We start from the raw sequence: 16,379 nt of genomic DNA, 5'->3' as shown, positions 1-16,379 counted from the left end.
TTAAAAACAAATGTGTACCATGCAGTCTCCTTTTGAGATTGAACTTTCAAAATTATTCCTCCAAAATTTTTCTTCATTTCTGCACCATTATCTGTGGCAGGAGAAAGAGAATGATAAAAGAGGATTCAAGAAACCTGTAATGCTTTACAACACTGTATTGTAACATTAATTTGCTTAAATAGAAATGTCAAAATGTTAGGAAAATGCTCTCTGCACATAATCTATTAGTATCCTAACTTTCTTTTCCTAACTCATAGATTGAGGCTGCTCAAGTCCTGGACGCTGGTCGTTATACATGTGAAGCCACAAATGTGGCTGGTAAAACAGAGAAGAACTACAACTTAAACATTTGGGGTATGTTGGCATTGCTATTGTACAGGAATAGATAAGAACATTTTTAAAAGTTTTCTAAATATCTCTTTTGTTTAAACTGCAAGTGAATATTAGTATGCAGATCACAAGTTATAATTTTTGTATTTTGCCTAAATTCTTTGTGATATATTTGTAATATCGCAAATTTCTTCCCACTGTCTGCCGAGTAGCTGTTTTTCCCTATTCACTGGCTGGAACCATTGGCTTTAAAACATGATTGTGTGGTTTGACTCCCATAACCCTTGCCAACAAGTGGGATGGGTTGAATTTAGAAGAATTTGGAAGAAAGTTTGTGGAAGTTGTTTGGAGCTAGGAGAGAGGTTTGGATCAGGGGAAAAGTTAAAACAGAGATTCTAAAAGCTGTGGATGAAGCTTGAAGCAGAGAAGGAAGCTATGTCCGAGAGAAATAGTGTTGGGAAGCTAGCCTATAACTGGCAACTGGCTTTCTGGTACAGTCTTATTTAACTAATTGTGCTTTTGGGTGGCATGGTAACACAGTGATTAGCACTGCTGACGCACTACCAGGGTCCCGGGTTCAAATTCCGGCTTGAGTCACTGTTTGTGTGGAATTTGCACATTCTACCTGTGTCTGCGTGGGTTTCCTCTGGGTGCTCTGGTTTCCTCCCACAGTCCAAAGATGTGCAGGTAAGGCGGATTGGCCACGCTAAATTCCTCTTAGCACTGGGGGCTAGCTAGAGTAAATGCATGTGTTTATGGGGATAGGGTCTGGGTGAGATTGCAATCGGTGCAGACATGATGGGCAGAATGGCCTTCTTCCACACTGCATGGTTCAATGATTCTATTCTATTCTATGAATGGGTCTCCAATTATTTACCAGTTAAATGCTGTACTTTTTAAAACTTATTTGAGTGTGGCTCCATAAGTGCTCCTACTGGCTCCACAACAACACTGTGGGCAGATGCCAGCCCATGCTCACATCACCCTCACCTGTTCTCCCCATCCCTATTCCAGAAATTATCGGTGACCAGACTCAGTGTTTGAGTCAGCTGATTTGAGAAAGCCCAAACCAGCAAGTATCATCAAGATGCTTGATGGATGTCTACAGTTCACTGGCTTTATTAAAATGTAGCCCATGGCCCAATTAGTTGTAAGCCTAATGGTATTTTCAAGTACATGTTCTAGAGAAGATTGCATCAATCCCGGCACAAAACTGATTCCTTGGCTATTGCATGTATTTACAAGTTTCAACAAACATGCTGATAGCTACAAACCAATAATTTTACTGCTGATTGTACTGAACCTCACATTACTTAGATATTAAGTTCAATGATTAGAGATAGTCAGCATGGTTTTGTAGCGGGAAGGTCGTGCCTTACTAACCTTATTGAGTTCTTTGAGAAGGTGACCAAAGAGGTGGATAGGGGTAAGGCAGTAGATGTGGTATATATGGATTTTAGTAAGGCGTTTGATAAGGTTCACCATGGTATGCTTCTGCAGAAAATGCAGATGTATGGGATTGGTGGTAATTTAGGTACTTGGATCAGGAATTGGTTAGCAGATAGGAGACAGAGGGTGGTGGTTGATGGTAATTATTCATCATGGAGTTCGGTTACGAGTGGTGTGCCTCAGGGATCTGTTTTGGGGCCACTGCTGTTTGTAATCTTTATTAATGATCTGGATGAGGGTATAGTTGGGTGGATTAGTAAGTTTGCTGATGACACCAAAGTCGGAGGTGTGGTAGATTGTGAGGAAGGGTGTCGAAGTTTGCAGGGTGACTTGGACAGGTTGCAGAGCTGGGCCGCGAGGTGGCGGATGGAGTTTAATGCGGAGAAGTGTGAGGTAATCCATTTCGGTAGGAATAACAGATGTGTTGAGTATAGGGCTAACGGGAGGACTTTGAATAGAGTGGAGGAGCAGAGGGATCTAGGTGTATGTGTACATAGATCCCTGAAAGTTGGGAATCAAGTAGATAAGGTTGTTAAGAAGGCGTACGGTGTCTTGGCGTTTATTGGTAGGGGGATTGAATTTAGGAGTCGCAGCGTCATGTTGCAACTGTACACAACTCTGGTGCGGCCGCACTTGGAGTACTGTGTGCAGTTCTGGTCCCCACATTACAGGAAGGATGTGGAGGCTTTGGAGAGGGTGCAGAGGAGGTTTACCAGGATGTTGCCTGGTATGCAGGGGAGGTCCTATGAGGAGAGACTGAGGGATTTGGGGTTGTTTTCACTGGAAAGAAGGCGGCTAAGAGGGGATCTTATAGAAACATATAAGATGATTAGAGGTTTAGATAGGGTGGATGGTGATAGCCTGTTTCCTCGGATGGAGAAATCTAGCACGAGGGGGCATGGCTTTAAATTAAGGGGGGGTAGTTATAGGACGGATGTCAGGGGCAGGTTCTTTACCCAGAGGGTGGTGAGGGACTGGAATGCCCTGCCTGCTGCAGTTGTAAATGCGCCTAGTTTGGGGGCGTTTAAGAGATTGGTGGATAGGTTTATGGACGAAAAGGGATTGGTTTAGATTAGTGGGTCAATGTTTTTTTTTAAAAATAAGACTGGTCGGCGCAACATTGTGGGCCGAAGGGCCTGTTCCGCGCTGTAATGTTCTATGTTCTATGTTCTATGTTATGCTTTCTGTTGTTGGAAATGGCCTTTGCCTGGCATATGTGACACAAACCTGAATGCTGTCCGGGTGTTGCTGCATGCAGGCACGGACTGCTTCATTATCTGAGTATTTGCAAATGGAGATGACCTTTACAATTGTCAGCAAAGAGCTTCACTGTTAAGAAGTTACTTGAAAAGCCCCTTAAGAACATAAGAACATAAGAAATAGGAGCAGGAGTAGGCCATCTAGCCCTTCGAGCCTGCCCCGCCATTCAATAAGATCATGGCTGATCTGTCGTGGCTCAGTTCCACATTCCCGCCCTCTCCCCATAACCCTTAATCCCCTCGCTTATCAAAAACCCATCAACCTGCGTCTTAAAAATATTTAGCGAGGCAGCCTCCACCACTTCAACAGGCAGAGAATTCCAGAGATTCACCACCCTTTGAGTGAAGAAGTTCCTCCTCAACTCCGTTCTAAACCGCCTCCCCTTTATCTTGAGGCTGTGCCCCCTAGTCCTACTGTCTTTTCTGAGCGGGAAGAGTCTCTCCACCTCTATCCTATCCATCCCATTCATCATCTTATATGTCTCAATGAGATCTCCCCTCATTCTTCTAAACTCTAACGAGTACAAGCCTAGTTTATTCAGCCTCTCCTCATAGCTCAAGCCCCTCAACTCCGGCATCAGCCTAGTAAACCTCCTCTGCACTCCCTCCAAGGCCAAAATATCCTTGCGTAAGTACGGCGACCAAAACTGCACATAGTACTCCAGCTGCGGCCTCACCAATGCCCTATACAGCCGCAGCAAGACCTCCCTACTTTTATATTCAATCCCCCTCGCTATGAAGGCCAGCATCCCATTCGCCTTCCTGACCACCTGCTGCACCTGCAGGCTGGGTTTTTGCGATTCATGCACAAGGACCCCGAGGTCCCTCTGCATCGTCGCCTGCTGCAGTTTTTCGCCACGTAAGTAATAGTCCTTCCTACCATTATTCCTACCAAAGTGGACCACCTCGCACTTGCCAACACTAAATTCCATTTGCCATTTCCTGGCCCATTCGCCCAGCCGAACTAGATCCTTCTGCAGACTCTCCACACCCTCCACGCAATTTGCCGTTCCACCAATCTTGGTGTCATCAGCAAATTTCGACACCATACACTCGGTTCCCTCCTCCAGATCATCTATATAAATGGTAAATAGCTGAGGCCCCAGCACCGACCCCTGGGGCACTCCACTAGTCACCAACTGCCAATCCGAATAGCACCCATTAACCCCCACTCTCTGCCTCCTATTTGACAACCAATCCTCTATCCATGCTAACATTCTACCCCCAACTCCATGCCCCCTTACCTTCTGCAATAACCTCTTGTGAGGTACCTTGTCAAACACCTTCTGAAAATCAAGAAAGACCGCATCCACCGGCTCTCCTCTATCCACCGCCCTAGACACATCCTCATAGAACTCCAATAAATTTGTCAGACACGACTTCCCCTTAACGAAACTGTGCTGCGTCTGCTCTATCAAGCAATTCTCCTCAAGATGCCTCGCTATTTCCTCCTTGATGACGGATTCTAACATTTTACCTACAACAGACGTTAAACTAACAGGCCTATAATTCCCCGCCTTTTGCCTGGCACCCTTCTTAAACAACGGCAGAACATTAGCCGCTTTCCAATCTTCCGGCCCTTCCCCGGAATCCAGCGACGTCTGGAAAATAACCACCAAGGCATCCACTATCACCTCCGCCATTTCTTTCAGAACCCTCAGATGCATTCCATCCGGTCCTGGGGACTTGTCCACAATCATTCCCACCAGTCTGTCGAGCACCGCCTCTCTAGTAACAATAATGTCATTGAGACCCTCCAGTCCTACCACCTTTCCATCTCTAACACCCGGCAAATTATTCATGTCTTCCTCCGTGAAGACCGAAACAAAAAAGTTATTCAAGACCTCAGCCATTTCCCCATCCCCTACCACTAAGTCCCCCCTCTCATCCTCTAAGGGTCCAACGTTCACCCTAGCCAGCCTCTTCCTTTTTATATATTTATAAAAACTCTTGCTATCCTTTTTTATATTAAGCACGAGCCCAGCTTCATAGTTTCTCCTACCCTTCTTTATCAACTTCTTTGTCAATCTTTGTTGACATTTAAACCTCTCCCAATCCTCTTCTCGCCCACTACTCTTAGCTACTCTAAACGCCTCCGCTTTTAACTTAACACTTTCCTTCACCTCCTTCGTTATCCATGGCTTATTACCTCTCCTCCTACGATCCTTTTTAACCGTCGGAATAAATTTCTGCTGAGATCCAAGGAAGATCTCCTTAAAGATCCTCCACTGCTCCTCAGCAGACCTACCATCCAACGCGCTCCCCCAGTCAACATTCGCCAATTCTTCTCTCATCCTACCATACTCCCCTCTGTTCAAACAAAGGACGCGTGTCCGGGAACCCACTTTCTCCTCCTCCATCTGCACCAGAAACTCCACCATACAGTGATCACTCTCCCCAAGAGGATCCTTCACCGCAAGGTCCCTAATGCTACACGCCTCATTACATAGTACCAGATCCAAGATAGCTCGCTCTCTTGTCGGCTCCAACACACACTGTTCAAGGAAACTATCCCGGCAGCATTCCAAGAACTCCTCCTCGAGCCCACCGCGTCCAACATGGGCCGACCAATCAATATGTAGATTGAAATCTCCCATAATTATGGCCATTCCATTCCTGCACGCCGCACTTATTTGCATGTCAACAGCCCGCCCCACCTCCAGATCATTATTCGGGGGCCTATAGACGACACTCACCAGCGTCTTCCTCCCTTTGCTGTTCCTAATCTCCACCCACAACGATTCCACGTTCTGCTCCTTGGTTCCTATATCATCCCTTGCTACCACCCTGATGCTATCCTTAATCAGCAGAGCTACGCCCCCCCTTTTTCCTCCCGCCTATCCTTCCTAAACACTTGATACCCCTGGACATTCAGCTCCCAGTCCCTGTCACCTTGCAGCCACGTCTCTGTAATGGCCACCAGATCACATCCATTTGTGCTGATCTGCGCCACCAGCTCATCCACTTTATTCCGAATGCTTCGTGCATTCGGATAAAGCGCCTTCATCCCAGCCTTCACCTGGACCCTATTTGTCGTAACGCCACCAACCATACTCACGCCCCCTACTCCCTCTATTATTGGGACATCCTCGGCCTCTTCCCTTACCTGTCCTGTCTCCTTAACTTTAGACCCCGTAATGTCACCTACCCTCGCACCCTCCCCGCCCCCAATTAGTTTGAAGCCCTGTCTACAGTCCTGTTTACACGATTCGCCAGGACTCTGGTCCCAGCACGGTTCAGACCACCCCATCCCACCCGAACAGGTCCCACCTACCCCAATACTGATGCCAATGCCCCATAAATTCAAACCCATTCCTCCCACATCAATCCCTGAGCCATCCATTCACTTCCTTAATCTTATCAACCTTACGCCCGTCTGCACTCGGTTCAGGCAGTAGCCCAGAGATAACCACCTTGTCGGTTCTACTTTTTAATTCCATTCCCAGCTTTTCATACTCCCTCCCCAGATCCTCAGTTCGCATTTTGCCTACGTCGTTGGCACCCACATGTACCACAACGACCTGATTCTCACCCTCCCACTCCAGGATCCTCTGCAGCCCAGATGCAACATCCCGGACCCGAGCACCAGGCAGACAACACACCCTTCTGTGCACTTTGTCATTGTGACAAAGGACAGCGTCAATACCCTTAGCCCCACTATCCCCAATTACTACTACGTTCCTTTTCACCTTCTCTTTGCCTATGTCCTGCTGCATCACTACTGTGTGCAGTTTGCTCACCAACCTCACCTCCCTCGTTCTCGTCCAGACTGGAAGCAAGAACCTCAAACCTGTTATGCAGCTTGAGAGGCTGAGGCATCCGCTCCCCACCCCCCTTCCTCCGCTCCCCACCCCCCTTCCTCCGCTCCCCACCCCCCTTCCTCCGTTCAGCAGTCCCCTTCCTCCGCTCAGCAGCCCCGTCTTGTTCCTGACCGTTAGAGTTAGCCAGTCTAGGGGCGGTGGATGTCACTTGCACCCCATTGACAATGGCACCCTCTCTCCCCCTGATGAGCCTCAGTGTCTGTAGCTCAGAGGCCAGCTCATCTACCTTGAGCTGGAGCTCCTCCAGCAACCTGCACTTACTGCAGACATGGTCACTGGGAAGGACCCTGGGGTCCACCAGCTCCCACATCATACAGAAACAACACATCACATGCCCCTCCATTATTCACTGTAGTAGTATTGAAAATTTCCACACGAACTTACCTGGCCCTTTTTCCCCTAAGCCCTAGTAGCTCACTCTGCTTCCCACTCACTCCGCTGCCCGCTGTCTACACCAGGCCTCCTTTTAAACCTGGCGCTGTTTTAAAGCCTGCTCCCCCACAACTCCCTGCAATCCACTCCCTTAGAATTCTTAAAGCGGTAAATACAAAAAGCCCGCAAAAATGCTTTTAAATGATTTAAACAGTTCTACAAGGTAAGTTCTTACTACAAAAGTGCTTTAAACTTATTTAAACAGGTTTTTAACAGGTAATTTCTTATCTGTCTCTCTGTTCCTTCACTCGTCTGAAGGTTATTGATGAGGTGATGATGATTGGTTTAGGACAACACCTTAGGGCTATAATAATTAGAGTCAACTGTCACAGTCATCTTCCTTTGTTCCAGATCTGACTTCAACCATTGTAAGCTTTTCCTCTGATCTCATTGACTTAAATTTTACTAAGGCTCCTTGATGTTAAGGGCAGTAACTTTCAGTTCATGCATGCTGTGAACTGTTTATCATTTTATTGCATAAGAGATTGATTGTTAAGAATGCCATAGTCAGTAGGAACTCATTGGATCATTTATTTCAATAATGAGATTTTATCTCAGAGAAGGAAGTATAATCCAGGTTGATGGAATAAAAGTCGAATTTATGAATTCCTACTGAAATGGGTTAGAGAACTTTTAATCCAATTTTTGATGCCTGTGGTTCCATAACACAAAATTGCTGACTGTTTGGAATTATTATTCAAAAGCACAAGGATGATAAATGTGGGAAATCAAAATTTAGTCTCTAGTGAAGTATAGGCTTATTTCTCTGAGGTTAGATTTCAAGCACATTATCAGTGCAATGTAACTTTTACTCTTGCATCTGGCTGGATGGTCTGTCACCTGGGGATGCTTGATCCTGATATTGATGCCAAATACAGAGAATTCCATTTTCCGGTATACATTACCTTGGAGTCTAAATTTATTATCCTGATTTAAGAACAAAAGCACAGCCTGGTTAGAATTGACACAAAGAGCTGTACCTTGACAACCTTTAAGTGCACACTTCTTTCTTTTTCCATTTTTAATTTCCTGGTTTCTGTACAAGTTGATATTTAAAGATCTGGGATATAGATGGTATCTTTCGAATGATCTGACTAGTGATTGGATTAAATAGCCAGACTTCATTTCATTTGCATGTCACCAGTGAAACGATTTTAAGGTTAATGTGAACTTGGCAATAAGATATTAAACAGTGGGAACAAAGATTGGCCCTTTAATAATTTAGCTTCTTTGCTCTTATTTTTGGAAATCTGTATCCAAAGTGATTGTTCTTAAACTTTGAGACATTGAAGATCATGAAAAATTGGTCGCTTGCCTTTTGAAAATTACAATTTGTGTCAGTTTAATACAATTGTTGAACATGTTTAACTCCTCTAGACTGGAGCCATTTGAAGCTACTTCTTATAAATAGACTGAACTTTTCAAAGAAATTTGAAACTATATTTTTTATTAAACTATTCAACTAAACTGAAGCAGAATTAATTCAAACTCTCTTAGTTTCTACAGACCTGCTTGCAATTTCCAGAGAGCTCCATCTTTAACAAATTTTGTATCTATATAGAATAGATTAGAATCCTACTGTGCTAGAGGCCATTTGGTCCATTGAATCTGTACTGACCATAATCCCACCAGACCCTATTCCCATAACCTCATGCATTTACCCTAGCTAGTCCCCCGCCACTAAAGGATAATTTATCTTGGCCACCTAACCCACATATCTTTGGACTGTGGGAGGAAATTGGATCACCTGGAGGAAACCCACGCAGACACGGGGTGAACGACAGAATTTGCTTCATTCGTAAAAAAAGGACCAAGGTTGTTCACAATTATTTAGCTTTTCTACTTGTATTTTTATACTTTCTCAGAAAACATGGCTTAGAATTACAACCCAAAACATCCGTTTATGTGTAACCTGTTATGTAAACAAACTTGTATTTTATTGTTTAGTTCCACCCAGTATTCAAGGATCAAGTGAATTATCCAAGCTGACAGTCATAGAAGGAAGCCAAATCAGCCTGATTTGTGAGTCCAGTGGCATCCCACCACCAAGTCTGGTGTGGAAGAAAAATGGTGAGTAATTAACATCTACAGTAAAGTATAGTTGAAAGGTGAAGGCTGTTAATTATAACATGGAGAGGCATCAGAGACTGCGAAGATCGGATTATACCTATATGATCCCTAAAATTAAAAACATACAATTGTCCATCTGGAATAGTAATATTAAAAAGCTACAGCCACACTTGACTTCCTGCTGAAAACTTTTTCCCATTATAAATTTCAATGCCATATTGCTTATATAAACTTATCATAGTTCAATTACGTTATTTTACTATTGCTGGTACTGTCGCATCTCCACCCCTGAAGCCCAGATTTTTTATGAGTAATTGCATTGCTGTTCTTTTCTCAAGAACGTAAGTAGTAAGAGCAGGAGTACTCCATGTAGCTCCTCAAGCCCATCCCACTATTCAGTAAGATCATAGCTGATAAGTTTCTGCTCCTAATTTACTTTCCTGCCTGCTCCCATAAGCCTTGACCCCCTTATCAATCAAATCTTGTATATATTCAATGTTTCAACCTCCACTGCTCTCTGGGTAGTGCATTCCGAATGTTAATGATGCCCTGAGAAAAAAAATCCCTCTTCATCGCGATCTTAAATGGGAGACCCTTATTCTCAAAGTTTGTCCCTTAGTTCTAAAGGGAAACATCCTTTCAACCTCTATTTTGTTATTCGCTTCATAATCATATGTTTCAATAAGATCATCTCTCATTCTTTTAACTTTCAAGGAATATAGACCTAGCCTGTTCAACCTTTTCACATAAGACAAACTCTACATCCCAGGAATCAATGTCTTGAACCTTCTCTGAACTGTCTCCAATGCAAGTATATTTCTTCTCAAGCAAGGAGACCAAAACTGGATGGGTGCTGTCTCACCTATACCTGCACAGTTGTAGCAAAGCTTCCCTAATCTTATACTCCATCTCCTCGCAATAGAGGCTAACATTCCATTTGCCTTCCTAACTACTTGTTGTACCTCCATGAACAAGAACAAAAAAATCTAAAAGTGATATCCAGAAAAGAAAATTAAAATATTTCAGTCATTGATCAGCTCACCATTGGTCCTTCAACAGCACATTCTGGTTCTTCTTTATCCCCCTGTTTTTTACATTCTCAAAAAATTCCAATAAATTTAAAAACATCATTTCCCTTTTGTACAATCGGGCGCAGTTAACATGATTTTATTATAATTTTCTGAATGTCTACCTTAATTCCAGCAATTTCCCAATGACACTGTTAGACTGACTGGTTTGAGGTTCCCAACTTTCTGTCTCCCTTCTTTGTTGAATATTGAAGTTATATTTGTGGTTTTCCAATCTGCTGGGACCTTTGAAAAATCTAGGGAGTTTTGGAAGAGTACAATCTTCTATTCTCTCTGCTTCCACTTATTTTAAGAATTTGATGCAGGCATTAGGTCCAGGGGACTAGTCAGACCTTAATCCCACTAATTTACCTAGTACTTTTTCTCTAGTGATGCTCTGAAGTTCTTGCCTTTCTTTTGTCCTTTGATTTTCTACTATTCTCAGATGCTTCTTGTGTCTTCTACTGTGATAATTAATATTTAGCTGTTTTTGTTTAAACATTTCCCAGCTCTCATGGTGGTATTATTCCCAATGGTCTCTGCTGCCACATTGCTGGTTCCCATGCAAGCCCCACTCAGAGAAATGCTACTACATAAAACATTGGCAATACTTCCTAGTAGAACTTATTGCCGCTGGTTTTGAGAAGGATCCCCCTACTTTTTTCTCAGTTACTGAAAGATCTCAGAGATGCAGCAACTATTTTAACTGTCTCTGGAGCACAGCAGATGCATTGGGAATGTTAAAGGATCAGTTTCTGGGTTCTTAAGCTGCAACTCCTGCATTTTGGCTCTATTCCTGCAATGCAGAATGACCTGGAATTTTAAACTGTTGTTCCATTCAGGCAGGTTTCATCGTTTCAGGATTCTGTTTTTCCAAAGGCTGGAATATAGAAATTCTATCTGTCGCTTGTAATATTGCCAACCAAAATATCTTATTAATTGGAGATAAATTCTTTAAAAGAAAATCAAGAGGTTTGGTGTAAGGATTGTTAAGTTACTATTCTTTTCAAAACTAAACCAATATAAATTGACAGTTTCTAAGTTTCATTAGTGGCTTATTTAATCTCTAACAGGTCAGAGCTCTTTACAAAAACTGATCCACATTTGGGCATAATGCGGCATAATTTCCTGTACCCCATGTATGCCTGAAGAATGTACAACCAGTGATCGAGTTAGGCTAATTAGACATCCAGAGTGACTGTCTATTTCATAGAAAATAGGCATTTGGCCTATTTCATAGAAAAGCAAAGAGCCTGACACCTGATATAAGAAGGCCTCTTAGGGAAACTGGAATGCTTCAATGTCAAGTCTGCTCCCACCAGGGAAGGTCTCTCTTGGAAGGCTCCGTCATGCAGTCTCTCTGCAGTGGGGTCTATTGGAAGATACTCTTGAAAGGCTCTGTAATCTTCTCCCCTCTGCCGGCATAGAGAGTGGGGAGGTATGTCTATGAACAGGGGGTCTCTCTCTCCCCCCTCCTCATGTCTCTTTCCACACAACAAAATTCTGGCCTCAGGGAACAGCACCTGGTCACTTGGTATTGAGATTTGCCTTGGCTATTTGTGTGAATGAAGGATTTCAAGGTCCTTCCTTTTTTTTATTCTTTCTTGGGGTGTGGGCAAGGCCAGCATTTGTTGCCTATCACCAATTGCTCTCGAACTGAGTAGCAGTGAAAAGTAAGCCACTTTCGTGTGGATCTGGAGTCACATGTAGGCCAGACCAAGGGCAGCAGATTTCATTCCCTAAAGGACATTAATGAACCAAATGGATTTTTACAACAATCGCCAATGGTTTCATGGTCATCATTAGACTTGTAATTCTAGATTTTTATTGAATTGAAATTTCATCATCTGCCATGGTGGGATTTGAACCCAGGTCTCCAGAGCATTACCCTGCGTTTCTGGATGACTATTCAATGACAATACCATTGGGCTACTGTCTCCTTGGAACCTCTTGCCTTCTCTGCAGCAGGACCAGGTGTCCAAAACATACTGACAGATACTTTCTTTTTGGCTCCAGCACAGACTTTAGGTCTGTGCACCACTGAACTCTATATTAGTTTAGCACAGTGCTTCAATTGTCAATTGCTTCATGCACCAGTCTAAGCAAAGCAATGTGCTTTGACAAGCTCCACTTATTCTACAGAGTCTAGGCACCAATCCTGTGCAGAGAGCACATATAGAGCAGAATAATTCAAAATCCTTCATGGGGTCTCTTTGCAGTGGGGCTGTATTGAAAGAGGTGCAAACCGGGTGATAACCACTACTAGTGGAGTCCAGGCGTGATGGCCATGCTGTGGGGCTCAGAGGCCATTGAAGTCCTCAGGTGGTCAGGTCATAGCTAGGCAGTGCCCACCTGGCACATTGACAGTGCCCACTTGGTGCACAACTAGGTGCCAGTATGCCAGGGCCAGTGCCAAGGGGGTGAAGCTTAAGTGGTGGTAGGTCATGAAAGTGGGGCTATGATGGAGAAACATAAAGGGGTGGGGCATGAAGGCAGGCATGTCGAGGGTCATGCAGGGAGACCCAATGGGAGGGCTCTGATGTCTCATTGGGGCAATCCATCTGGGGGAGAGGGTGGGAAAACATGTCATCAATGAGGCAGTGTGTGAGGGCAAGGAACTGACCTTCCAGTGCACTGTCAGATCAGGGCACCCTTTCAAAATGAAGCCTGATCGCTCACCGGCATGTTTAGGCCCTGCCCCTAGAACTGGCATTCACTTCTCGCCCATAAAATGACTAAAAGTAGGATGATCATGGTCTCATCCATGCCAGACAGACTGGCATGGATTGCACCAGTTTTCTCGCCGTTATGACACTAAAGGAACAATCTTACTGGTTTGACAGTATGGTTGATTGGCGTTGTGAGCCATTAAGATCAGTCAAGAGGCAAAAAAACAGCTTTGCGCCCAGTTTCTCACCTCTTGTGATATTACCTGCCACGTTCTGCCAGGGTAACCATCATCATGATTGGCCGGTCTGGAGTGCCATGTCCAGCAATTGATTGAGGTGGTGTGGCAATTGGGGTCAGCGACTGGGGGGGTGGGGGGTGAGGAGGGAATGTGGTGCGATGTCTGGGAGTGGGGACGGTGCCAGATCACTCAGTGCACTGTGTACACTTGTGCACAGTGCACTCGGAGATCCAAGTGCCTGCGCAATAGTGCCCCTAAAGCTCAGCAGCCGGATTCCCAGCGTGAATATGTTCTGCCCATTCCCTCTACTGGCCAGAATCACATTTTGCCTCTTTTTTCTAAGTGCCATCCAACTGAATCTGGGAGCTCGCCCAAAAAAATGGGTATGATTCTCTCGCGTTTTCATGTTCGTTCAGCACTTAGAATTTTTTGGTAAGATTGCCCCATTTGTGATTTTTTGGAAATATTCCACCCAATGTTTCTAGTGTAGATGACTCTTCATCAGAGAGCTGATGAAGAATCATCTAGACTTGAACATTAGCTCTGCTCTCTCTCTGTCAGACCTGTTGAGATTTTCAAGCATTTTCTGTTTTTGTTTCAGATTCTAGCATCTGCAGTAATTTGTTTTTATCTTTTCTCTCCTTATCCACTCTATCAACACCTTTATAATTTTAGCCACCTCTACTTGGTTACCCCTCAGACTGCTTTTCAATAAAAAAGCTTTTTTCTAATATTTATACTCACATTTCTGGGTAACTTCCTTGTAAATTCTCTCTGCATCTTCTCCAGTATCTCTAGAAACTTTTTATATTATGGTGACAAGAACTACAGACAGTAGTCTAGGTGTTTGGTGTAATTAATATTTAAGACAGGTTTAGCATAACTTCCTTACTTTTTAATTTTGCCACTCTATAATTTTGATATTCACTTTATGGATCTTGAGCTGCAATTGCCTTTGCTAACTCTAAGGGTCAGGGACAAGAGGGGGCTGCTGGGAGGAGGAAGGGGGGTGAGGAGCGGAGGCCTCAGCCTCTTAATCTGCATAACAGGTTTGAGGTTCTTGCTTCCACGCTGGACGAGAATGAGGCAGGTGAGGTTGGTGAGCAAACTGCACACGGTACAGTGATGCAGCAGAACATAGGCAAAGAGAGGGGGAAAAGGAACGTAGTAGTGATTGGGGATAGTGGGGTGAAGGGTATTGACACTGTCCTTTGTCACAATGACAAAGTGCACAGAAGGGTGTGTTGTTTGCCTGGTGCTCGGGTACGGGATGTCGCAGCTGGGCTGCAGAGGAACCTGGAGTGGGAGGGTGAGAATCCGGTCGTTGTGGTACATGTGGGTGCCGGCGACGTAAGCAAAATGCAGACTGAGGATCTGGGGAGGGAGTATGAAAAGCTGGGAATGGAATTAAAAAGTAGAACCGACAAGGTGGTTATCTCTGGGCTACTGCCTGAACCGAGTGCAGACGGGCGTAGGGTTGACGGGATTAAGGAAGTGAATGGGTGGCTCAGGGATTGGTGTGGGAGGAATGGGTTTGAATTTATGGGGCATTGGCACCAGTATTGGGGTAGGTGGGACCTGTTCAGGTGGGATGGGGTTGGTCTAAACAGTGCTGGGACCAGAGTCCTGGCGAATCGAGTAAAGAGGACTGTAGACAGGGCTTTAAACTAATTAGGGTGGGGGAGGGTGCGAGGGTAGGTGATGTTACGAGGTCTAAAGTTAAGGAGAGGGTACAGGTAAGGGAAGAGGCCGAGGATGTCCCAATAATAGAGGGAGTAGGGGGCGTGAGTATGGTTGGTGGCGTTACGACAAATAGGGTCCAGGTGAAGGCTGGGATGAAAGCGCTTTATCTGAATGCATGAAGCATTCGGAATAAAGTGGATGAGCTGGTGGCGCAGATTGACACAAATGGATACGATCTGGTGGCCATTACAGAGACGTGGCTGCAGGGTGACAGGGACTGGGAGCTGAATGCACAGGGCTATCAAGTGTTTAGGAAGGATAGGCAGGAGGGAAAAGGGGGGGGGCGTAGCTCTGCTGATTAAGGATAGCATCACGGTGGTAGCAAGGGATGATATTGGAGCCAAGGAGCAGAGGGTGGAATCGTTGTGGGTGGAGATTAGGAACAGCAAAGGGAGGAAGACGCTGGTGGGTGTCGTCTATAGGCCCCCAAATACTGATCTGGAGGTGGGGCGGGCTGTTAACGCGCAAATAAGTGTGGCGTGCAGGAATGGGACAGCCATAGTTATGGGGGATTTCAATCTGCATATTGATTTGTCGACCCATGTTGGACGCGGGGGGCTCGAGGAAGAGTTCTTGGAATGCTGCCGGGATAGTTTCCTCGAACAGTGTGTGTTGGAGCCGACGAGGGAGCGAGCTATCTTGGATCTGGTGTTATGTAATGAGGCGGGTAGAATTAGGGACCTTGCGGTGAAGGATCCTCTTGGGGAGAGTGATCATTGTATGGTGGAGTTTCTGGTGCAGGTGGACGAGGAGAAAGTGGGTTCCCGGACACGCGTCCTCTGTTTGAACAGAGGGGAGTACGGTAGGATGAGAGAAGAATTGGCGAATGTGAACTGGGGGAGCGCGTTGGAGGGAGGGTCTGTTGAGGAGCAGTGGAGGATCTTTAAGGAGATCTTTCTTGGTGCTCAGTGGAAATTTATTCCGATGGTCAAAAAGGATAGTAGGAAGAGAGGTAATAAGTCGTGGATAACGAAGGAGGTGAAGGAAAGTGTTAAATTAAAAGTGGAGGAATTTAGAGTAGCTAAGAGTAGTGGGCGAGAAGAGGATTGGGAGAGGTTTAAATGTCAACAAAGATTGACAAAGAAGTTCATAAAGAAGGGTAGGAGAAACTATGAAGCTGGGCTAGCGCTTAATATAAAAAAGGATAGCAGGAGTTTTTATAAATATATAAAAAGGAAGAGGCTGGCTAGGGTGAATGTTGGTCCTTTAGAGGATGAGAAAGGGGACCTAGTGGTAGGGGATGAGGATATGGCTAAGGTATTGAATAACTTTTTTGTTTCTGCCTTCACGGAGGAGGACG

At 44.8% G+C, this 16,379-nt stretch overlaps 1 protein-coding gene across 1 annotated transcript in view; it reads left to right on the top strand.

The window, feature by feature from the left end:
• hmcn1 (hemicentin 1) overlaps window positions 1-16,379 on the top strand; it is a 543,993-nt gene that overhangs the window by 346,045 nt on the left and 181,569 nt on the right. The window contains exons 42-43 of the mRNA XM_080195726.1: window positions 258-354; window positions 9,239-9,361. Of these exons, the coding sequence (XP_080051852.1) occupies window positions 258-354; window positions 9,239-9,361 (220 nt within the window). The remainder of the gene's footprint in view (window positions 1-257; window positions 355-9,238; window positions 9,362-16,379) is intronic.

The sequence above is a fragment of the Carcharhinus amblyrhynchos genome, chromosome 9 (genome assembly GCF_965287045.1).
Source record: "Carcharhinus amblyrhynchos chromosome 9, sCarAmb.v2.hapA, whole genome shotgun sequence".
Taxonomy (NCBI): Eukaryota; Metazoa; Chordata; class Chondrichthyes; order Carcharhiniformes; family Carcharhinidae; genus Carcharhinus; species Carcharhinus amblyrhynchos.
This window is presented reverse-complemented; position numbering and strand designations above follow the sequence as displayed.